The sequence below is a fragment of the Rhineura floridana genome, chromosome 10 (assembly GCF_030035675.1).
Source record: "Rhineura floridana isolate rRhiFlo1 chromosome 10, rRhiFlo1.hap2, whole genome shotgun sequence".
Classification (NCBI taxonomy): domain Eukaryota; kingdom Metazoa; phylum Chordata; class Lepidosauria; order Squamata; family Rhineuridae; genus Rhineura; species Rhineura floridana.
The window spans coordinates 3134984-3161037 of record NC_084489.1 but is presented as its reverse complement, the minus strand read 5'-3'; the positions used below and the strand labels follow the sequence as shown (position 1 = coordinate 3161037).

Here is a 26054-nt window from a genome sequence, read left to right as displayed (position 1 = left end):
AATTAATTTAATTTTGCAATTGTTTATGGAGAATCAAGTAAATATTATAATTAGCAACCAGCTTCATTTGCAAAGTGCCCGCACCCAGCGGCTTTATTCATCAGAGGTGTTAAGACATTGATTTCTGTTGAAATCACAAGGATGAAAGACTTTATAGAGAATTAGGATTCAACCTCTTAATTGCCAGTTAGGTTTTTGACTAGTGCCTGAAGTTCAGCAAGGACCGAGTCTGCTTAATCTCAGTTGGCAGGGAGTTCCACAGGACTGAGCCCACAATACTGAATGCACAGTGTTACATGTGTCTGTCAGAACCTGTGTGTGTGTCCAACACAATAACAACCCCCTAGAACATGTGAGAGTGCTGAGAGCATAACACTGTGATATACAGACTTCCAGTCAGATTGCAGAGAATACCTATGTACCTGATGTACTTTTATTTTATTTTATTTTATTTTAATGTTTATAAACCGCACTTTCATAAGACTATATCAAGGTGGAATGTTGTTGTTATGTGCCTCTAAGTCGACTGCGACTTATGGCGACCCTATGAATCAGCGACCTCCAAGAGCATCTGTCATGAACCACCCTGTTCAGATCTTGTATGTTCAGGTCTGTGGCTTCCTTTATGGAATCAATCCATCTCTTGTTTGGCCTTCCTCTTTGTCTACTCCCTTCTGTTTTTCCCAGCATTATTATATTTTCTAATGAATCATGTCTTCTCATTATGTGTCCAAAGTATGATAACCTCAGTTTCATCATTTTAGCTTCTAGTGATAGTTCTGGTTTGATTTGTTCTAACACCCAATTATTTGTCTTTTTCGCAGTCCATGGTATGTGCAAAGCTCTCCTCCAACACCACATTTCAAATGAGTTGATTTTTCTCTTATCTGCTTTTTTCACTGTCCAACTTTCACATCAATACATAGAGATCGGGAATACCATGGTCTGAATGATCCTGACTTTAGTGTTCAGTGATACATCTTTGCATTTGAGGACCTTTTCTAGTTCTCTCACAGCTGCCCTCCCCGGTCCTAGCCTTCTTCTGATTTCTTGACTATGGTCTGCATTTTGGTTAATGACTGTGCTGAGGTATTGATAATCCATGACAAGTTCAAAGTCCTCATTGTCAACTTTAGAGTTACATAAATCTTCTGTTGTCATCACTTTAGTCTTTTTGACGTTCAGCTGTAGTCCTGCTTTTGTGCTTTCCTCTTTAACTTTCATCAGCATTCATTTCAAATCATTACTGGTTTCTCTTAGTAGTATGGAATCATCTGCATATCTTAAATTATTGGTTTACCATTACCGTCCTCTGAGTTTAGATGCATCTTAGTTTGGTGTTTCAACTTTGACCATTCTGCCTTGGGTGCCCCTGCTAGGAGTCTAGTCTTTTGGTCTAGACTCCTGATGGCATTGCTCTTAGCTTCTTCAACACTCTCAAACCCCCTCACCATGTTAAGGTGTGCATCCTAGAGGGGGTCGAGGTGGAATACAACATAAAAATCAGTAAAAACCACCATAAAACATCAGTAAATACAGATTGGTTAAAAAGAGAAAATTCAAATGGCAAAGGCCTGTCTAAACAATATCGTTTTCAAAGACACCTGAAAAAGAGGGATGGTTTCTGCGTAACTTCTCCTGGTAGGGTGTTCCACAGGGCAGGGCCTGCCACACTAAAGGCTCAGCTCCTGGTGAAGGCCAATCAAACTTCAAGGGTGGGGGGTGGGGGGATGACCAAAAGTGCTCAATCAGAGGATCTCAGTGATCAAGGTGGAGCATAACCAATCAGATTAATCTTAAGGTACTTTGGGCCTAAGTTGTTTAGGACATTGTGAATTAACACAAATGCCTTGAACCTGGCCCAGTAGCAAATTGACAACCAGTGCAGCTCTTTTAGCAGCGGAGTGACATGCTGCCAGCAATTTGCTCCTGTGAGCAGTATGGCTGTTGCACTAGTTGACACTTCTGGACCAGATATAAGGGCAGCTGCACATAAAGTGTGTTACAGTCATGTGAGGTCACCATGCATAGACCACTGTGATCAGGTTGTGGTGGTCCAGCTGGAGCTGGTGAAAAGCACTCCTGGGCATAGCATTTGGGCCTTTAGTGACAGAGATGGATTTGGAGTACCCCCAGACTGCGTACCGATACAGGTCATCTATGAATGCAATCAAGATTCATTCAGTCCCAAATACATGCTTGAATCTAGTCAGCCCCTCCCTTCTCCCGACTGACTTTCACCAGCCAGGCTGGCCAGGAATCAAGAGAGCAAGAAGGTGGTTGCATCATTGCAAGGGACCCATTCACATCATCAGGCCACATAAACTGAAATCAATCCCATAAAACATGGGAAGGTGCTGCATTGGACACTTCAACATGCAATTGTACTGCAGAGGTGCCAGGTAGCCCCAAGCAGTGTGATACATGCAACTACAGAAGGTTCTAAGACCTGGGCTGCTACTATAGCTGTTTATTGGTAAAAAGAACTATGCTGTCCAAAAACTATTTCCAAAACAAACAAGGTAAAAATGGGCATCTTCACATCAAGGAGTTGAAAATAATTCACCAACTTACAAAAAAACTCTAGCTCAGGTACCTGCATATGGCTTTTGTGGCAGATAGATGAGCTGCAAGAAAAGTAAGGGCCGAACTAGGGTTGCTTCCTGACTGTTGCTATTTTCTGGAGGGATTCAATCACAATACCAGCAAATTCAAGTTATTCAATTACAGTTGATTTGGAGGTCTTACACAACAAACCTGCTTCCCCAAAAGGTCAGGCATCTTTTGAGAAAATGCACCAATAATACTCACACTGTCATCTAACCTCCCTGCAAACAAATCAGAATGAATGCTCATTAAATAGCCAATACCGCCTGATCTCCCTGCAAGAAAATCAGGATGAATGTTCAATAAACAGGTCATCTGGAAGCACTTTAGGTGCTACATTAATTATGTGAATGCAGTTAATTGTGCTTTTTGCTTGTTATGTAAGTAGTAGCCAGTGGGAAGTCTGCACAGCCTAGGAATCATGAAAGGCTGGGAGTGAAAGTTTAACTCTTTTTCTCTTTGCAAAAATTGCCCCTCTGAAGCTGCTTATTTGTATATCAAGAGAAAATCCCATTGATGGCAGAGGAAGCTTCCCTTGAAATGCAAATATCCATTTCAGAAAGGAGGTTTTTATCATGAGCGTGTATAACTTCTCATCCCTTCAGGTTTACCTGCAGCTGGTATTTACAGTAAAAAAGGGGGGGAAAGCATGCACAATTAATTTCATTCACATAATTAATGCCATGGCTACTTTGACTCTAAATGTCATAAGGATCACAATTTATGAAATACTAAAGACTATTAGCTGAAATCCTGGTCACAGGCTGTTTACAATCCCATTGACTTCAATGGAATTTAGACAATTAACTCTGAGCAGAAGTGTAACCATTCTAGTACTGAAGATGAGTTAAATCATTGGAACTCGTAAAGGTCACTGAAATCTTTTGAAAATATTGTCATTTCAAGTGCTAAATGAGCTTTTGATTTCCTTGATGGAATCCCACTCAGCACATTGGAAATCTTTGAAAATATCTCCAGAAAGTGATCAAATTAATCGCCTTTCTTCACAAGCAACAGAAATAATAGGTTTTATTAAATGCTCACTAGAATGCAAATGATCCCTTGAAGGCCATACATTCTTCTCTTATGTCAGAAATAAATATGTTATTGACTGTTCTGAATGTAGTTCATACTACATTAACTCTGATAGGAATGTTTTCATATTAAATAAAATGGTTCTCATGGAAACAAGATTTTGTTTTATGATACTGGTGATCTATCAGAATATGAACAGCTTTGTCCATTTTCTTTGCATGTAGCTTTCAACATAGGAAGGAAAAGCTTACAAATAGCTGTTTTAAATCTACAGTTAGTTAAGGGCAGGAATACCATAAATATCTGGCATCCTGAAGATTCCAGTGCAAGCACCACATGTGACTTTTGTGGGAAACTCTTCCTGATATGTACAGTTGGAAGAGGAGGAATTTGAGTGAGGCTGTTTTTTGTTTGTTTAATTTGGATTTGAGTGTACATAGCACCATGTACCCAGTCTCCAAGGCCACTAAAATACAAAGAGACTTCCTCCTGTGCTCCTTGGCCACAGTTTGAATTACATCGAGCCTATGCAGTTTGTGATACCAGAAAACTGAATGTAGCCTGCCAACCATCTTTGATAGCTCAAAAGAGACTGTCTTTCTGTGACTTGTCAAGATTGTCATGTAGCTGGCAGCCCACAATACATGGTGCATGGTCTGTGTTTACCTTGCTGGATCACAAGTTTTATTTATTTATTTAATATATTTGTATCCCATCTTCCATCCATCATGGAATTTGAGATGAACATGGGGTTCTCAAGTAGTCTCTGGCTGCATTCACACTGCCCTTCATTCTGTCATTCTGACGATTTCTTACCTGGTAATTTGCGCATTATATTTGACCTTTCACATGATGCCCCAGAATTCTAGTGGAATGTAGTGGAAGTTTTGTGCTAATTTCCGTGATAAATGACACCGGAAATAATCCATTAGCAAGGCTGGGAACCCAGAAGATTGCAGGGGTTTTTCGCTAGCTGCAGCCACTCATGTGACAGGCATCCCAGCATGCAGTGTGTTCCTGCCCGTTAGTCACATGGCCTTTTTTTTTTTTTTGCCTGACAAATGTTGTACCAGTATTCTGGCATCGGCGCAGATAGCAGCAGCATTTCCCACACACACTAATCTTGATACAACTAAAACAATTTAAAAAGTCAGATCCTAAAGGGAGAGGGCTTGCATGGTGACGGAATGAGATCTTAGACCCCCTACACAGTGGGGAACAGTGTGCATGGGTGAGGGACGAAAACAAGCCATGTGAAAGACAGTTGCATGAAATGCTGGTATATCGGCTGAAAAAGCTGCTGTTCCTTAACGCAACAGGTACTGCAGTGTGAAAGGGATTTTAGAAATCAGGACAGAAGCACTACCTTTTTAACCTGTTAAACTAATGCAATCAGCCCCATATGTGAAAGCAGCCTATGACTGAGCCACTGATCAGACCCAGACCTCCTTAGTTTTAGCAAAGTGGTTGCATCCAGATCATTCTGTAGGACCGCATCGGGAGACCATGGGCTAAATCATGCCATGTATTGCTTCAAAATCAAATAAAAATGTACCCCAAGTTCAGGAGCAGAGGTGAACCCAGGCAGCTGGTTCTGCAGTAGCAGATGAAAAAGTGTTATTGATTCCTACTTTGGAATATGGCGCATAACAGCAGGAGTTAAAGGAGCAGCTGACATCATGATTCTGGAGGAAAGCAAACTTTGTTTTACCAAAGCATATAACACTAAAAAGCATGATATATCCTACATTTAAATCCTTACATTTCTGCAGTTCAGTATGTTTGTAGTTAGATCCTCATACAGCCCATTATCATTATATCTAACTGCTAATTTTACTTTCATATACTTAATCATTTACTTTCATTTTCATTAATCATTTCTTCTTATAATCCCTTTTTGATAAATGTAAGCAATTTTCTTCCCTTCTGGTGTTGTAATTAGCTAAGTTTGCAAGAGAAGCATTGGCAATGATGAGCATTAGACTCTGCAGGAAGTTTGAACAGGGTGATCCCTGGTTCATGAATAGAACAGCTAGAAATGAAACCTGAACAATATGGTACATGTCAAGCTGTACTCAAATTAGGTGACAAAGGTATGATAGAGGCTTCAAATCTACCTTGTAATGCTGCTAGTGTGGTTGAAATATTTAAGCTACATCAGTAGCATTCTAAACCCACTTAAATGGTGCTACTTCTCTCTTCCTTCAAATCTCTCCTCAAAACTGTCCTGTCCAAGAAAGTATTCCTTAACTCCATCCCACAGTTTTTATCCCCAAACATGAAAAACTCTAAATAAGAAACTATGCCTGTTTCACCCTGTCATCCTTATCTCTTCTCTCCTTCTGTTCTCTCTTCACTGTCAAACTTTAGATTGATAGGTCCTTGGAACAGGGAAGCTGCCCACAGACAGACAATGTTCAATAGAATCACAGAATAGCCGAGCTGGATGGGGCCTATAAGGCCATCGAGTCCAACCCCCTGCTCCATGCAGAAATCCAAGTGAAAGCTATATGATTCCTCCCCTTTCTTCTTGGCTGGCCACTGTACACAATTAACACAGGCAGTAGCACTACTTTTTTCCTCATCCCAACAACCTTCGCCTTGGCTCCCTATAAATTGTGGTTGCTACTCTCCTTCTTAGCCTGTCAACATTTTGGTTGTCCACAAGGTTGAGGCAGAGGGAGCCACCCTCTTCTGTGCCTGATTGTGTTCCTTTTGGAAGCACCAAATGCTGTGCAGCTTTTTCCTGTATCCATCTCTTCAGCTATTGTGTCCCGCTCTCTCCCCCCTCAAGCCCACACATCTCTCTCAGCATTCCTGTTTCTCTACACTGAGATGAAGAGGCATGCCCTCCAGCTTGACCTTGGCTGCCAGGGAAATGTCCAGCAAATATTCACAGAGGCGTGAGCCAATAACAGGTGCCTCCTCACTTAGAATAATTCCCTATTCTAAACAAAAGACAAAATACCAAATTGGGTTCTAGAATGGAATAGTATTTCTTCCAACAGTGCCTAATTAAGGTTGCATTCCTGTGTACAGTCACCGGGGAATAAACCCATTAAACTCAGACTGACTTCTGATGTACTTTTTACTTCTTACATAGCCTGCAACTTTTTTTTTCATTAATTTTTTTATTCAAAGTTTCAAAAAACAAAACAAAACAAAACAAAAACAAATTAATAACTAATAGAATAAAATAAAATGTTGACTTCCGATTTGTCGCAGATCAGTTATAGGTCTATAATATATAACAAACCTGTCTCTTAATATATTACAAAATCACTTTCCTCCAGTAGTTATCTTAATTAATCATCAAATCTCATTAACATCACTTTATTCTTTCCGCAAAAAGTCGAAGAGAGGTTTCCAGTCCTTGAGAAATATATCCATCGATTTTTCTCCAAATAAACATGTCGATTAATCCATCTCATCAAGTCTGCTAGGTCCAGTAATTTCAATAGCCATTCTTCCATTATCAGTGTTAATTCCATCTTCCATCTTCCATCCTTGCATCCATAATAATCTTGCTGTCATAGTCATAGTCATATAATAAGAGTCTGATGGGAATTTCCTTCCTCACAAATATTTCCTTGCCATCAATTCTGAATGTGTTACTGAAATGTTGTTGTAAAGTCATATCTCTGTTCCTCTTTTTTACAAAATGCACTAGCACATCTCTTGAGAGTTTTTCCATTGTCACATATCTGTAATTAATTCTATAAATTTTCTCTATTTCAAGCTCCATCACATCATTCCAGTCCAGAAATTTTTTCGAAACATTGATAGCTTTATCTCTGATATCTTCATCAATTTCTTCAGGGACAACGCTGAATTCCAAACAGTAATCTTTATCTCTAAGGTCCATAAACTCCAAATCTTTTTCCAGTTCCACATTTGATATATCTGTTCCAATCTCCAGGACTTGCATCTTCCCTTTAATTTTTGTTTCTTCTTCTATTGCTTGTCTAGTTATATGTTTGATCTCATCAACCTCCTCTCTCATAAAATCCCCTATTTCTTTCAGCTCCTGCTTCATTTTGCCAAATTCAATTTTCATCTCTTGTTTGCCATGTCTAAGTTCTTGTTTCGTTATCTCAATCTCATCCATTATTTTCTGAAACATATTTACTTCCAGGGTCTCAGCCACTTTCTTAATTGTCATTTTTAAAACCAAGAAGAAAAAAAACCCCTTCCATTTCCAATATAGCACTATTCCCAAGCAAAGAGCAATTTATTTCTTTTTCCAGCAACAAAGGAGTTAATATTCCAAACCGGATGACATCATAATGTAGACAGCACAAACTGCCTTATCTCTTATGTGTCCAAGAATGCAAAACAAATTTAGTTCACAGCATCCAAATAGTTAGTGGCATAAAGAACAAGCAGATTCGTCAACATGAAGTAGACCAGAAAAAATAGTCCCAGACATATAATACTCAAAAGTTCATATAAATCAAAAATTTTCTCCTCAGATTAGATATCTCTCATCCATTTGTATCTTTATAATTCTCAATTCCAGGCCAGCTTTTTGCAATAAAAACAAAGATAAGCTATTTCGATTTCCTTCCGCCTTAATTCCGTGTATAAAAGAGAAAAGTTATAACTCACCCAGGGATTCTTTACTGCTGATTCTTTTAACAAATCTCTTTTACTGCAACAATTTAAGCCAAATGATAAGGATAGAAAGAAGAATGCTTACCTGATAAAATCTGTTTTTCTTTGAAGAAAAGAAAAACGTCTCGCTTAATCAGTTTGAGCTTGCTTGAAATTCCTTGGCTCCGTCCAACGTTGTTGGCTGGTCCTTCATTCATAGGCAATCCTAATGAATTCAAGTCCCCCAACAAACACAACGAAGCTTGTGGATGATCTCTTCGTTTCTCCCTTGCCTGGGAGAAAGTTTTTACCAGTCAAAAAAAACCTTTTGACTGGTTTTAAAACTGAAAAAGCTTCCTCTGAGATGAGAGCTCGTCTCAGAGGCAGGCACAAGCAAAGCAATCCTTCCCAGAAGTCCCATAGTCTGCAATTTTTATGGAACTCACCACTACTATAGTAATGGCCGCCATCTTAGAACCAAACTTTATAAGTGGCCGTGCATACAATTAGCAATTTTTGTGTGAATGGCTTTCTCTTCTTTCTATAGCAAATTGCAGGTGCGGAGGCTTAATCAAGGCTGGGGCCCTGTTGAGGAGCAGGGTAGTAAAATGGCAAATGTGATTCACCATAAGGAAGTATAAAGTGATGCACACTGGGGCAAAAAAAAAAAGCCAATTTCACAAACGTGCTTGTGGGGTCTGAAGTGGTAGTGACTGACCAAGACGCCTTGCAGTTGTAGCTTGATTAAGCTGTCGATGCAGAGTGCAACAGCTGTGAAAAAATGATCCAGATCAGGGCTCATTCAGAATGGGGTTAAAAATAGAACTGCCAATATTATAATACAGTAGGGCCCCACTCATACGGCAGGTTATTTTCCAGGCCCCCACCAAAAAGCAAAAACTGCTGAAAAGTGGGGCCCTACTCAGCTGTAGCACGGGAGCTTCCCGCCCTAGAGCTGATTGCACAATCAGCTGTAACATGGGGAGCTCCAGCCGCTGTGCTCCAGGTGACAGTGATCAGGTGTAGTGAGCGAGTTCCCCGCGCTACAGCTGAGCGCTGGAGCACGTGATCAGGAGTAGCGAGGGGAGCTCCAGCTGACAGCGATCAGCTGTAGTGGGGGGAGCTCATGTGCTCCAGCGGATCCCTGTCAGCTGTAGCGTGTGATCAGCTGGAGCATGGGGAGCATGGGGGTCCAGGCTATTTGACAGATCGTATCTCCCTACATGAATCTGCCCGGGATTTGAGATCTTCAGGTGAGGCCCTTCTTGTGCTCCCCACACCTTCGCAAGTACATATGACGGGGACACGAGATAGGGCCTTTTCGGTGGCCGCCCCTAGGCTATGGAACTCCGTTCCGAGTGAGGTGCAATTAGCTCCCTTCTTGCCGTCTTTCAGGCGACAAGTAAAGACTGTTTTATTTCAACGGGCATTTGGGATAGAGAACGGCCAGGATTAAGTGTCATAGGATGGGTGACTACATTATGATCTTATTATTTTAAATTATCTGCTGTTCTTAAACGTACGTTTTATAGTTTTTAATTTTTCTCATAGTTTAATTCTATTTTTAATTGTATACATTTCTATGTTTTAATGGTGTGTTATCTTTTAGCTGTAAGCCGCTCTGAGTCCTATTGGAAAAAGGGTGGGGTAGACATAAAGTTTATTATTATTATTTTATTATATATTGCACTGTCATTTTTAACAAGTGCCTGGACAAGTGACTGTTTGAAAGGCTTTGCATTTGCCATGGGGAGGAGGATTTGCACAAAAGGGCTTCCAGGGAATATCTTCCTCACAAGAAAGGAAGGGCAGGAAAGAAAACTGGAAGCAGCAGCTCTTTAGGACCCTGGCTGCTTGCTGCTGCAACCTCTGCCTGCCCCTCACTAACCCTGAAGCCGTGGCTTTTGGCTCACGAGGAGAGAGGAGAGGTGGGGAGGGAGGCAGAAGCCACCACGAGCTTTGTGCAACACACACACGTCAACATCTCTCACCTCCCCAGTCAGTTCTTCAAGTCCATTTTTCTGCTGCCTCCTTGCCCTCCGGCTCTTTTCTCCCTCCCTCCATTTTTAAACAATTGTATTCTCCACCCCATCTTGCTCTTCACCTCCTCCCTCATTGCCTCCTAAGTACCCATAGAGCACGAGGGAAGAGTGACGCTGCACAGAAGCCCGATTTGAAGCACATGATTTTTATTCACAAATCAGAGGAGCAGAAAACTTCCCCTGCTCCCCCCCCCAAGTAACACCCAAAAGTAACTCTGGAAACATTAAAGTAACAGCTCAAAAGTAATGAAGTTACTACTTGTTTTATGACCAGCAAAATGTAATTAAGTTACCCACTCGTTACTAAAAAAAGTAATAAATTACACGTAACTCGTTATTTGTAATGAGTTACTTCCAAGCTCTGCATGAGTGTGACCCAATCAGCACATAATACCTCTGCTCTAAAATCTGCACTTGTTGCCAATTTGCTACCAGGCCAAGTTCAATGTGTGGTTTCCATGTTACAGGTGTCACATAGTACTTGTTTTGCTCTTGTAAGAAATCGATCCTTTCATGTGGCAGCACCTACACTTTGGAACTCCCTGCCTATTGACATTATACAGATGCCTTCATTGTACATTTTGGCACCTGCTAAAAATATTTTTGTTTAGGTAAGCCTACCCAAGCATGTAGAAGCCAACCAAGATGGCAGCAGAGGTTTCCGTCCCTTAGGGAAACCTTGGCTGCCATCTTGATTTGATGGCAAACCTGTGTGCACAGTGCGCACAGCCGCAAGAAAAGCAGGTGAAGCAGGGGGGATGGGATGGGACGGGACGGCGGGCGCCTCAGAATCAGCCTAGGGGCCCTCCTCAGCTTAATACGGCCCTGTGGAGAGGGAGGCCTGGAGTGGGCAGGGCAGGAGGAAGAAGGAAGAGGGGAAGAGAGGAAGAAAGGAGGAGGAAGGGAAAGGAGAGGGGAAGTAGGGGAAAGGAAGGTCTGATCATTTGGATGCTTATTAGGTACACAACACTTTGTGTACGGTGTGGCGTGGATGGCTGTCTGACTAACCCCATCTCTGCCACAAAAGGGGTACGGCAGGGTTGTGTCCTGGCTCCTGCTCTATTCAATCTCTATCTCAATGATTTGAACAGCTATTGTCTTGCGGAAAATTTCCATCCTCCCAAACTGGCCGATATCGAGTGCCCTCTACTGCTTTATGCAGACTATGCGGTACTAATGTCCTTTTCGAAAATCGGCCTTAAACGCCTGTTGCGAGCCTTCATGTCTTATTGTATCAAAAACTCTCTTACCATCAATTTTGATAAGTCAAAAATCATGGTCTTCTCCCAGTGTTCTGTATCACCCCCTTGGATAATAAATGACCATAGGATTAGTCAGGTCAAACAGTACAGGTATTTGGGGATTCTGTTCTGCTCGACACTCTGCACATATACGGGCTGCAATTCAAAATGCCTTTCACACCTCCAAGGCCACTCTTTGATTTTTCTTTACCCAAGGTGGCCAGTACATCCCGGCTGCCCTTCAAATCTTTAAAGTTAAAATCCTCCCACAGCTCTTATATGGTGTCCCATTATGGGCTCCTAGCTTCAACGCAGAAGTGGAATCGATACTATCGAGCTTCTTGCGTTCCATACTTGGAATGCCTCGTTGTGCCTCGGCAGCTGGCCTCCGACTGGAAACCGGACTAAATCCTATCGAATGCTCTGCTTGGCTGCAAGCTTTTAGATTCTGGACTAAAGTAGCCTACGCTAGCCCGTCTCTAGGCTACTTAAATCTAATTTGGAAAGAGCCCTATTCCAGCTTATGGTCCAAAAAATTTAATGAGAAAGTAAAGCTACTTGGCTTATCAATGGACCTACTTTCCTCCATGAATCTTGAATCAGCTAACTTTATCATTGGTCAGCGCATCAAAGATATGGCCCTCCAATATACAATTGCCAGTGCTCGCAAAATCTGCTCCCCTCTCCACTTTGGTCTTAGCTCTCCCTTTCCCTACCGTGCAGCCTACCTTGTTAACCTGACCATTCCGAGTTTCCGTCATCTGTCTACCAGGGCCAGATTTAACTGCCTCCCCTCGGCGTTATTAGAGGGCCGCTTCCAAGGAATTGCATACGAAAAGCGACTTTGTATTTGCAAAAAATGGGAGGTTGAAACAATCACACGTTCTCCTCTCCTGTGATTTATATAAAGATGCTCGTGCTAGATTTATCTCTCCATGTATTGAAGCTTTTCCTGGTAGATCTACAAAGTCGCTCCTGATTCATCTTATGTCTGACACTGATAAACATATCACTGAATCAGTTGCCCAGTTTTTAAATGTAGCTCAGAGTTTACGTAAAAAGGCAATTTTATTTTAGACTGACTATACTAGAACAACTACATCCTGTACTGTCTTGTCTTATTTGTTTTAATTCCTTTTGAATAATCAATTGTATATCGGGTCAATGACCGCATAATAAAATTTGAATTTGAATTTGCTTATTAGGTTCAATGGGATTTATTCCCATGCAATCATGGCGAGGAAAGGTAAAACTGATCATGGGCGGGAGGGGAGAGGAGAGGAGAGGGAAAGAGGAAGGGGAGAGGGGAGCAGAAAGAGGGGGAGGAGAAGGAGGGAATTAGAAGGGGAGGGGAGGGATGAAGGAAGGGGACGGAAGGGGCAAAAGGGAGGTGATGGGAGGGAGGAGGGGAGGAGGGCAGGTTTGATCATTTGCATGCTTTCTGAGTTGAGTGGGATTTACTCCTGTCATTTTTCATTGGCAATCACTCGTGGCCGAGTAAGATTGTCTTCCAAGATAAGGTCTTTGCTTGGAAGATACCTGTGCATGAATTTGTTTTATGTGGGGAGATTGGCGCATGACAATCAACACACAATCATTTGCTTTGATCCAATGGCATGGATACCACGACGATTGGAAGTCTTTTATCTGCTGCAGCCATCATCCGCCTTCACAGTTGTAGTAACATACATATTGTTATCCTCCGCCTGTTCTGCCGTTGAGGACTTTCTTGAATTGTTCTTTGTCTGGTTCCTCTCCCTTGACCTTACCGCCATGGGTGACCCTGCTGGGAGTACATGACTCCCAACGGCATTGCTCACAAGGCTCATTGGAACATGCAAGCCCACTCACCACTACAAGGTGATGATCCAGCGAGGATTGTACTCTTGTACTCCTGTACAATGATGCTAAGGATAGGTAAAACTGACCATGAGGGAGGGGCAGGGGAAGGAGGAGGGCAGGAAGGGGGGGAGGAGGGGAGAGATTGGGTGGGTGGGCACTGGGCAAAGGGGAAGCCCCTTTCCTTTCATAAAGAAAAATATTGTGAACAGCATCATTCTTTTTCAGGGTTTTCCCCACCTTTTTATTCTACAGCAGGCACATGTAGCCTCCCACCCAAATTTAAACCAAACTCTCTCTAGCCACATCCACACCAGACCTTTATTTCCCTTTAGATAGCCATGGCTTCTCCCAAAGAATCCTGGGAAGCATAGTTAGTGAAGGGTGCTAAGATTTGCTAGGAGATGCCCTGTCCCCCTCACAGACCTTCAATCAGAGTGGCTGATTGTTAAACCACTCTGACCACTCGAGGTCTGTCAGGGGAATAGGAGCCTCCTCTCAGCACCCTTCACAAACTACACTTCCCAGGATTCTTTGGGGGAAGCCACAACTGTCTCAAGTGAAATAAAGGTCTGGTGTGGGTGTGGCCCCCTGATTAGCCAAGAAAAGGACCTGTGAGTCTTGCTTTTAGAACACTGACAGTTGGTTCTTACTGAGCATGCCTGACATTATCATTCAGTTCAATGCTAAAGTTCTTAAATTAATTAAAAATCAGCCAGGCATTTTTTAAACCTTTAAACTGAAGAAGAAGAAAGTCAGAGTATGGGGCTAGGTCAGTAAGAGGATTACAGGTACTCTGTGAATATGGCTGATTTTTAATTAATTTCAACAGATTATGAGAACTCTGACAGAAAAACAGTCCAACAGCAGTCTAGTTTTTCTCTCTTTTTACACTTTGAACTCTCAATTCTCTCTGACTGTTTTGTGTATCACCATGAAAATTGAGAGGGTTGTTAAGCAAGCGTTTCTGAGTGCAGGACTATAAGTTTTGTAAGATTTTGTTTTGAAATGAGTTTATGAGAAGTATCAGAATGGCATGGGGGTATTTTCAATTTAACATTGCGGAATGCAAAAAATCCATGCTGGCTATAGTATAGAGCCACTCTTGTGGCTGTATAATGAAAGAGCAGCCAAGCAGCTATGGAAATGCATGTTATCTGAAATGGTATAATCCAACGAGAGCTAAACCACCAGTTCTGTTGATTATGTAGCTTGGCTCGTAGAAATTGAAGAGCCAAGTGATATTTTATTGCTGCTGTCAAGCATTTATTTGGCACCAATGGTGAGCTTTTAAAACACTTCTCAGTCTTTAGTGCTTACATGCTTTATTGAGCCAGGCTTTTATATAATCTACAAAGGAAGTGAAGTTACACTAATCCAAATTAAACTATGTGTGCAAATTTAACACAGGCAGGCCAGTTAATGCCACAACACTTTCATTGCCATTGCCATTGCACATATTTAAAATGTTATATTAAATACATTTAATGCATATATTTTAAATACATTTAAAGAGCCAATACTTACATGGGAATTAACATATTTCCTCTTCCCAGTCTTCACTAGGTCCCTTCTGTACATAAGATTGACTATTTCAGATGGTTGGAATTTTGTGGGGGGGGGGGTTTAAATAATGAACCAGCTTATTGGGTGGACTATGCCCAAACATGCAGCAAATGGGCTGCACTACCTGCAGTAGCCATTTCCATATATTTCATATACAGAAATCACTCAAAGAAAACAACTAAGCCATACACAAGTGTGTGACTGTCCAGAGAAGGGAACTTACATAGCCATGCTACAATACTCCTACATACAAGGTATGCAGTACACAATTGTAGTCATGTTTGCCCAGAAGTCAGTCCCATTGTGTTCAGGGAGGCTTACTCCCAGGAGAGTGTGCATAGGATGGTAGCCTAAGTCAAGCAGATTCCTTGTGCACTAGGAAATACACCCCATGTAGGCCACAATACCACACCGAGACTTAAGCAGCTGTAGGCATGTCAGAAAGTGCTACATAGCCACTCCCTCGGATTCTCAGGCTGACCATCAGGATTTCTCTCTGATGAGAGGGGATGTGCACATAGGCACAAGCTGGAAAATTCAAGTAATATAGATTAGGGATTGGATGCGTCAGCCAATGGTGCCAAGAAAGTATTTCGTCAACTTGACAGGCAGTATTGATTCAAGTTTGTTTTTCTCTGCTATCTGATGCTTTTACCCATTCAATTTTTTCTCCCAAATATTATTGATATCAACATCATTTTTTCAAAATACTGATTTTGAAAGGAAATATGGATAAATGAAGGAAAATATCAATATTTGTAAAAGAAAATTTTTGATATTTTGAAAGAAAATATTGATAAAGTAAAGGAAAATGGCTTTGACGCTGATGCCAACGCCACCTCCTCCGTTGTGACAGGCTGTTCAGTTTTCACATTAGTAGAGACTAGCTGTTTTTCTTTTGGAGAGGAAAGGAGAAAAGCAGCTTTCACTGTCCCCATCCCCACCTCTTCCTTGGGAAGGCCTGGGACCCTAACATGGGTGAGATTTGGCTTGCTTCCTTCTACATGGAGCATGGATTGTTTGAGTGGAGGGGGGTGAAGGAGAGAGAGAGAGAGACTTGTACTACTGTGCTGTGCTTTGCATAAAATCAATAAAAGAACAATATATTTGAGGGAATATCTGAGGGGGGTAAATGCAGTGTCAGGGGAAAGCCACTGAAGTTCAGAGCAAACAGGATCACTCCAAAAAGGAAGAGTACAAGCAGGTATCAAGGAATTGCAGGGATGGTGTCAGGAAGGCTAAAGCTGAGGTTAGCCAGAGATGCTAAAAGCAACAAAAAAGCTTTCAGGTAGGTCCATAGTAAAAGACAGAGAAAAGAAATGGTGGCACAGCTACTCAATGAGGATGGCAATATGATAACAGATGACAAAGAAAAGGCAGAAGTGCTCAATTCCTACTTTGGCTCAGTCTTCTCCCCAGAAAGAGTCTATGACCCTCCTGGGAGACATGAAATAGAAGGGGCAGGATTGGAGCTTGAGACTGATAGACAAACGGTCAAGGAATACATAATCACTTTGAATGAGTTCAAATTGGCAGGGCCCAATAAACTGCATCCGAGAGTATTGAAGAAACTGGCTGAAGAACTCTCGGAATCGCTCTCTATTATCTTTGCAAAATCATGGAGGACTGGTGAAGTGCCAGCTGACTAGAGGAGATCTAATGTTGTCCCTATCTTCAAAAGGGCAAAAAGAAGGAACCAGGGAACTACAGACCAGTCAGCCTAACATCAATCCCTGGAAAAACTCTGGAGCAGATTATAAAGCAAACTATCTGTAAGCACCTTGAAAACAATGCAGTGATTACTAGAAGTCAACATGAATTTATGAAGAAGAAATCCTGCTGCCAAACTAATCTTATGTGGTGTTTTGATTGGGTAACCTCCCTTGTAGACTGTGGGAATGCTGTGGACATTATATCTCGACTTCAGCAAAGCTTTTGACAAAGTGCCCCATGATATTCTGATTAGCAAGGTAGCTAAATGTGGGCTGGATGGAACAACTGTCAGGTGGATCCATAGTTGGCTCCAGAATTGTACTCAGAGAGAGCTTATCAATGGTTCCTTCTCAAACTGGGTGGAAGTAACAAGTGGAGTACCACAGGGTTCGGTCCTGGGCCCAGTGCTCTTCAACATTTTTATTAATGACTTGGATGAGGAGGTACAGGACATGCTTATCAAATTTGCAGATGATACAAAGTTGGGGGGCACAGCTAATACCGCGGAAGACAGAAACAAAATTCAAAGGGATCTTGATAGGCTGGAGCATTGGGCTGAAAACAACAGAATGAAATTCAACAGGGATAAATGCAAAGTTCTACACCTAGGAAAAAGAAACCAAATGCACAGTTATAAGATGGGGAATACTTGGCTCAGCAATACGACATGTGAGAAGGATCTTGGAATTGTCGTTGATTAGAAGCTGAATATGAGCCAACAGTGTGATGTGGCTGCAAAAAAGGCAAATGTTATTTTAGGCTGCATTAACAGAAGTATAGCTTCCAAATCGTGTGAAGTATTAGTTCCCCTCTATTCAGCACTGGTTAGGCCTCATATTGAGTACTGCAACCAGTTCTGGTCTCCGCACTTCAAGAAAAATGCAGACAAAGTGGAACAGGTTCAGAGGAGGGCAACAAGGATGATCAGGGGACTGGAAAGACTGAAAGAACTGGGCATGTTTAGCCTGGAGAAAAGAAGACTGAGGGGAGATAAGGTAGCAGACTTCAAGTACATGAAAGGTTGTCACACAGAGGAGGGCCAGGATCTCTTCTTGATCATCCCAAAGTGTAGGACACGGAATAACGGGCTCAAGTTACAGGAAGCCAGATTTCGACTGAACATCAGGAAAAACTTCGAAACTGTTAGAGCCATATGACAATGGAACCAATTACCTAGAGAGATAGTGGGCTCTCTGACACTGGAAGCATTCAAGAGGCAGCTGGACAGCTGTCTGTGGGGAATGCTTTGATTTTGATTCCTGCATTGAGCAGGGAGTTGGACTTGATGGCCTTATAGGCCCCTTCCAACTCTACTACTCTATGATTCTATAATTCTATGATTCTATGATCTATTCATCTGGGGCAAATTTGCAATAGTTTCTAGAACTCTTGGAGGTAACAACTGATGAAGGCTTATGCACAGTAACAGGAACTGACAGAATAGCTCTAATGGGGCCCAGTAATAATCTTCATAAAAATGTAGGAAGTAAGCCAAACCATAAATCACATGGCCTTTGATATCTATATACTAAAGCCCAGAGTATGGGAAACAAACAGGATGGACTAGAACTCTTAATGCAGGAGGGTAAATACAACTTGATAGGTATAACTGAAACTTTGTGGGATGACTGCCATGACTGGAATACAGCAACGGAAGAATGTAGCTTGTTCAAAAAGAACAGAAGAAATAGAAAGGGAGGCAGAGTCACACTATATGTTAAAATGTATATCCCTGCCCAGAAATACAGGATATACCTAGAGTATAGAGCCCCACCTAGAGTATCTGAATTAAAATTAATGGGGCAAGGAATAAAAGGAGCATGGTGGTTGGAATCTACTGTTGTCCTTATCTTCAAAAAGGCCAAAAAGGAGGAACCTGGGAACTACAGCCCAGTCATTCTGACATCAATTCCTGGGAAAATTCTGGAGCAGATGATAAAGCGCTCAATCTGTAAGCACCTTGAAAGCAATGTGGTGGACCAGTCGTGCCACATTTCTTCATTGGATAACCTCCCTGGCAGACTGGGGGAATGCTGTGGACATAATATATCTTGACTTCAGCAAAGTCTTCGACAAAGTGCCCCGTGATATTCTGATTAGCAAGCTAGCTAACTGTTCTGTCCCAATTGCAAGATCTCCCTTGACTGAAAGGTGCCTCTTCAGTTACAGGAGTCCACCCTACTCCAGCAGTCTTTTACTCCAACAAAGCAGGGGAGACTTAGGTTGTACTGGGGTTCTATGAGGGAGTCCTCTGAGTCAGAAGATGTTTACCCAGGCATTTGATGGCTGAAGGAGACTGATCCTTGCAACCTGGATATCACTAGATTGAAGAATGTTTTCATGTGCAACTGTTTTTTAGAATGTTTTAACAGTAACTGTTTTTAGAACATTTTAAATTGCTTTTAGAATGCTCTTTTTGTTGTTAAATTGTTTTGTTTGCCACTTTGGCAGGGAGGAAGGTGGGATATAAATGTAATAAATAAATAAAACACCCATGGGCCAGAGGGCTGTGGCACCTCAAATTCCCCTTACAGAGGTTCTTCTGGAACTGACCCTGTGTGCAATTCCTCTTCTGACTCTAGGCCCTCAGCCTCATCCCCTGAAAAAGGAGAATCCAATCTCATGGTTTGGAATTCCTTTTGATGTTGCCCAAAAATCTTGGTTTTTTGTTTGTGTTTCCCATCTGAATACAGAACCAGTGACACGTAGTGTCAGGGAATTAGGTCTTACCAATGAACCCAAAGCCATTCTTGGGTGATCAAGCCTGGAGATAGTGGGAAGCAGAAGGAGTGTTGGGACAATATAAAGGCTTTTAAAAGTTTTGTTTAAAGATGTTCAGTTGACACAACCAGATGTGCTCTTGTGAGTTACCCATTGCAGGAATGGTTAAATGCAAAATGAAATATGCCGTATAGTCCCGATCTTTCACACAATCACTTACAAGTAGCCAACCAGTACTGTAGCAAAGAAGAAGAGACTTGGAGAAAGGGAGGAGGTGCACTTACAGAGTCTCAGGTGGTAGGCTGTTCTAGAAAACTTCTCAAATCTTCTCGTGAAGCTGGGGTGCCTTTGTAGTCAGATGTTTTGATGTTATTTTGACATCTTCACTGATCCCCAATGTCTCATCCATCAATCGGTCAGCTGGCACTTGCAGTGATGTCAGTCTCTTGGCACATCTGCATTCTCAGGACTGTATCTCTTCCTTCTCAAACCAGCTTGGAGCCTATCAGGGGTGCTGGTCACTAGATCTCTTTTAGGGTACTCAGAATTACATTAGAATTATAACATTTGCTTATGTTTAATGTATTCCAGACAGCCCCCAGTTGTTGTCATCTTGATAAACTTCAGTGGCTCTAATCCTCCAGTTTCAGCCATAAGCCCTAGAAAGAGAAATTCATCCACACCCACACATCCACTACATGTTATCATAACATAGACCACTCTGTCCTCGGTGGCCTTTAGCAACGTGCTGGTTTCGTAGTGCACACAAGCAATGTAACAGACACTGTGCTTTGTTTTACCAATAAGATTGAGAAGGTTATAGACATCCCTGGTTTTATCTCAAACACTGTATTTCTGTCAGTTTCAATACTGAGAACATTTCTTATATATATTTTCAAGATACAGTTATAAATGTGAATACAATGATAGAATATTTTATAGTAAATGCCTAGCAGTGGAGAAGCATATCAAAATATTCCAATTGCAGTATCAATAATGAATGGCATGAATATATAGACGTGTTCAGGCACTCACACAGATAGGAAGGAGGAAGTATACAGCAAATATACTTTAATTTGTGTCACCGGCTCCTAAAACATTGCTTAAGAACTTGAAACTTTTTTTCCTAGCCACCATAACTGATAATAAAGAATTAAATAGTTCTAAAGATATATAGGAGCATGCATGTCATGACTCTATGCATTCTGGTTGTTACAGGATTTCTAATCTTGTTTGATCAATGTATTTCTTTTCCACATGTGCCTAATTGCTCCTGAGATAAAATGTTATCTACATAAAAGCGTCCATCTTCAGTATCATTGAGTTCTGCTGTATTTAGCATGACTAATTCTTCATCCCTTGTCCTTTACAGAAGGCAATCCATATACCTGGTGGATTGGCCGTGCCAATGAAAAGCACTACTACTGGGGTGGCTCTGGACCAGGCATTCAAAAGTGTGCTTGTGGCATTGAACGCAACTGTACTGATTCCAGATACTACTGCAACTGTGATGCTGATTCTAAGAAAGAGTAAGTATGTTGCTAAATGTGTATTAACAATATATTAACAATTTCCAGCACAATCCCATACATGTTTACTCAAAAGTAAGTTCCATTGAATTAAGTGCAGTTTACTTCCTGGTAAGGGGATGTAGAATTGCAACCTAAATCTCTCATAATACTAAAACTCTAGTTCAAAATAAGTGCAGTGCATAATTAACTTGAGGAATTCAGCTCCACAGAATGTGATTCTGGCCATTAGCCTAGATACCTGTTAAATGATTAGATGGAGAACAGTGCTATCAGCTGCTATTAACCATGATCTGTAAGTAGAACATCTATGTTTAGAGGCATGCTACCTGAGAGTACTGGATGCTAGGAGCAAATAATCTTTCCAGCCTTTTAGTCTATTTATATATCTATTTTCCTGGATGACAAGGTACATTTATTACAATAGTCTATCTGCATACATTTAAACACTTTTATTTCCCAAATATGCCTTCCTTTCCCTGACTCCACTTTGTTTTACACAGTAGGTTACTTTTTTATACTGAACATCAAATAATATTACTTTCAAAGGAACACATTTTTGGAACATGAGAGATTGGGATCTATTATTAACTCTGTGTTACTGCTTTGATCTCTTGTGATTAAATAAATGTGTTACAGCTCTGAAAGTTTAAATGAGACATATTTGTTATTTTTATTAGCATTTGTCTTTGTTGTAATCAGCCTGTTGATATTTGGATCAATAGTGGCATGCAGACTGTTGGAATTTAAACTTTAATTCCTTATTAATGATTGCTGAACTGCAGAAAAGTACACTATTCATCCAGAATAAAATAGGTAATTAAATATATTGATTGATAGAAAGTGAGAGTGAACAAGAGAGGCTGTCTTTCAAATAGCTTGTAAATGATGGGAGAAGAATCAAAAGGATACTGAGGTACAGCCAGCCTAGAAAGTGCTCGGTTGATGAGGTTGAAAGATGCAAAGCTAGGGAACAGACTAGACGAGATACCAAAAAAAGTAAATGCTTGGAAGGTCAATTTGACATGATGTAGATCACAGGAGTTAAAATGTCCAAAATGAAACAAAGTAACAAGTAATGTAGGAGATATTTATTTTGGATCTCAGCTGACTTTGTGGGGCTCCTAATGGTCTCCCATCCAACCACTGATTAGGTGCATGTCTGATGTTCTTCAGCAGTACTATAGTATCCAGCATTTACAAACTATTTACTGGGCTGAATGTTGACTTTGTTGTCATGTTTATTACTGTATACCTTTTATTATATATTAAAAGAGTTGCTATGACAAGTAATGTGTCAAACTTTGCCCATTAGAAAATTATTCTAACATGCCACAAAGACCTTACTGAAAAGGTTTAATTTAACCTGGCTCTGAGAGCTTGCAAGGCTGCCTGTGAACATCAAGCAGAAGGCAAAAGTGCAGAAAACCTGGAACTAGGCCACCTTGTGCTTTGAAGAGAAATAAAATCAGCACTTAGGTCTGGAAACAAATTGGTAACCAAAGCAAATGTTTGAGCATAGATGCAACACAAGTGGGGACTTAACCCCTAATAGGAGAACTTCTTTTCAGGGTCCCTGCCAGCCTAGAACAGGAGTTTGGGGCGGAGGGAATGGAAGAAAAAAACCACACCTTTTCCCCACCACCCTAAAACTGTCCCTCACGGAGCTATCATTTTCTAAATGGTCAGGATTAGGGCTAGCTGCAAGCCCCAATCTGAACAGTTTCTATCGGAAGGGGAGGAGGCTTACTAAGAGTAGGAAAGTGCTAAGTGAAGAGATCTAATGCCAGCTGTAAGAGGCTGAAGCTACACAATTCTTTCTTTGTGCTTCTTTCTCTCCTCCCCCCTCCCATGGGCGCAACCTCAACATTATTGGCTCAAATGCTCTCAGTATTCCAGAGGCCCTGCAAGTAACTGTTTGGCTGTTTGAGTTTTGCTTGTTTAATTTTTTTAACTAACAGACTTATATATTTTTGAATACTTGGGAAGCCCCCCTCTCCCCCACAGTTTACAGAAACCACTTTCTTATTGGGGAGCTTTTCTTTTCAATGCAAGAATAAAAATATGACAACTGGGCATTTAAAGCTTATTAATTAATTTAGTCTTCCTTGCATGTGCTTGAAATTGGTGTGCATTTTTCATTGAAGATAATATTGAAGGAAATGTATTATTATGAGCACGAGAATACATTTCATTAGCATGATTGTGTAATAAATATGCAAATAAATTATTCTCTTTACCTAGGACATGTTAATTCCAAATTGTTTCATTGGGGGTGTTTTAACAAGAGCAGTTGAGTCTGCCAAGTATATCATGGGTGTGAGGACCCTTGTGGCACAATGCATCCATAAGAACATCACAAGAGGCTACTGGATCAGGCCAATGGCCCGTCTAGCTAAGCATCCTGTTCTTCCAGTAGCCAACCAGATGCCCATGGGAAGCCCACAAGCAGGACCTGAGTGCAAGAGCACCTCCTGCAGTTTCCAGCAACTGATTCAGAAGCATACTACCTCCAACAACATCATGATTAATAGCCATTGATAGCTTTATCCTCCATAAATTTGTCTAATCCTATTTTCAAGCCATCCAGGTTGGTGGCCATGACTGCCTCTCATGGCAGCAAATTCCATATTTACTGTGTGCTGTTGCAGAGAAGGACTTTCTTTTCTGTCCTGATTCTACCAGCATTCAGCTTCATTGTGTGGTATTCAGTGCTAGTCTTACTCAGAGAAGACCCATTGAAGTTGATAGATATGACTAACTTAGGTTCCTTATTCAGTGAGTCTGCTGCAGAGATGGGAGAGAAATTTGATTCAGTTTATCGAATTTGCACTTTCCAAAACAATATGAGAGCTGAAACACAGCCATCCTTTGAAATTCAAAGTTATCCAAATTTTGGATGCAGTTCTCCAACCAAGCAATGTTTACAAAAATGCAAATATTATGGGAAAGCATACACAAAATGACTATATTGTTGAAAATAACATAAACGTGCATTAGATATGATACATTGCTTGTGAAAAATGTGTACGTTAGTCAAAACCTGTATACAAAAATGTATTTATTAAGAGAAAATCACAGTAAAATGCTGAAAATTTTACAAAAAATCCACAAATCACTGCACAAATGTGGAGAGTTGAATTTAAGATTAGAAAAATGAGAAGCTGAGAGAACCAAAACTGACACATGGTTCTATCCTTAGTCTGCTCTCAGTAGGACTCAGTTGAATACAACAGAATGAATGTCCCCAAGTTGTAGTATTACAAGCAAGAGGGGAAAAACTTTTCTCTGTCCACTTCCTCCACACCATACATAATTTTATACACCTCTGTCATGTCTCCTTTTCTCTAAACTAAAGAAAAGAAATGTTTTCAGGGTTTTTCCCATAGACAGGAGGGCTAGAGATGGAGTACTAGTTCACACATGGTTCAAGAGCACAGATCAGGTTTGTATTTAACAACTTGCCTGGTAGCCATGGGCAACTAGGAATTCCATGTAGATGAGCCAGCAGAGTGGCAGAGGAGGGTGGGTCCCTCTGTCCCTCTTCCACCTGCATGTTTGGTTTCCATGCTAGCTGCAGGGGAAAGAAAAGTCTGTCCTCCACCACTACCATGTAAGGGGGGCATCAAACACCTGATCCTTCTCCACCAGCCCACTTGGTAGAAGGCAAACTTTTCTTCCTGGCCTCTTAAGAGGCCAGTGGCTTGAGTTTCCATGTTGGCTACAGATGAGAGGGCAGACTAAGAATTTTTCTGTGGAGCTAGCTTCGATTACACATCCCTCACCTCACCAGATCATTTAAATAACCCATAATGAGAACCAGGGCCTACATCTAGCAGCAGGAATGGGGCTTATATGTACAGGCACTGGTTTTCATTCCAGGTTATATTCATGGTATGGCAGTGTGTAGGACACAACACACATTGACGTGTCTGCACTGTTTTTCCCTTCACTTGTGAACATGTGACAGATTTTGCCCTTAAAGCCTTCTCATTTTCTCTCTCATTTCTTTTCCCTTTGAGTCTTTTTCACTCTGCATACACCATAAATAAGTAAAGTGATCCTCAATGCTCTATTGAATCCAGTCCACAGTAGTTAGTTTAGTACTTTTATAGGCTTTGGAAATGAAGCCCTACTTCATTTGTTGCCTAGCTCATATATTTCTACCATCTTGAACATTTCATTGCAAAGATGACTATATAGCATATTGAATATTAAACTTTAAAGTTATTTTTGTTATGAAACAATTCAATGCATCATTACACAGCACAAACCTTTGAAATGAAGCAATGTAACATAAAATTAGACTTTTTCATATGTAGTGTGAAATGTATCATTTGGGTAAGAACTATTCATCACGTCCTGCTAAGTTTAGGAATCCCTTTTTAGTCACAGACATTTGGTTCTATTCAATTTCAGTATTGCACTATTTAGCTGATATGGTTTACATATGTTCACCAGACAGCAAGACATCAAAGAGCACAATTATTTAGCGAACTGCAGAACTGAACACACAGAAGAACGGTCAAATGACTTGAACATCAACTTACATCAAATAGCAACTTGTTAAAGCTGTTTCTAGTGCATTTCTCATTTTTTCCTATATTTGCTGTCAGGGCCGTCACCAGAGGGCAGCCAGGTCAGGCCCTGGCTGAGGGCCCCTGCAGCCCAGAAGGACCCCTTGAAGGTCCCATCCTTGGGAGGGTAGAGTTCCTGTTCCATGATCCACAGCAGCGTCAACTCCCAACCCCACTGCAGATCACAGAGAGAGAGAGCTCCCAGCCCCCCATACAGACTGCAGGCCCACGACACCCGTCCACATGCCTCACCTACCTTTTCTGTCTTGAATGCTGTGCACATTGCGCACGCATACCTGTCATCAACCAAGACGGCGGCAGATATTTGGTTAAATGAAATAGGAACAGTATGCAGTCCTATTTCTTAGCAAAGTATAAATGCAACAGCGGAATTTGAGAATAACCAGTCCCACACCTTTTCTCAGACATACTAGTTAATCAAATAACTTACATAGACAAACTTCTTAGGTAAAAAGAATACAAGAATATTTACTCACAACCTTTCATATGTTCAGGAAAACATAGGCTCTAGTTTAGACAGAAATAATCTGTAGTCTCAGTCCATTTTCAGTCATTGGTGCGGATGCTCCT

The 26054-nt window shown here is 41.2% G+C and overlaps 1 protein-coding gene across 1 annotated transcript in view; it reads left to right on the top strand.

Moving 5' to 3' along the window:
• Positions 1–26054, top strand: part of CNTNAP2 (contactin associated protein 2) — a 1241930-nt gene that overhangs the window by 902545 nt on the left and 313331 nt on the right. The window contains exon 14 of the mRNA XM_061587450.1: positions 20730–20886. Within this exon, the coding sequence (XP_061443434.1) occupies positions 20730–20886 (157 nt within the window). The remainder of the gene's footprint in view (positions 1–20729; positions 20887–26054) is intronic.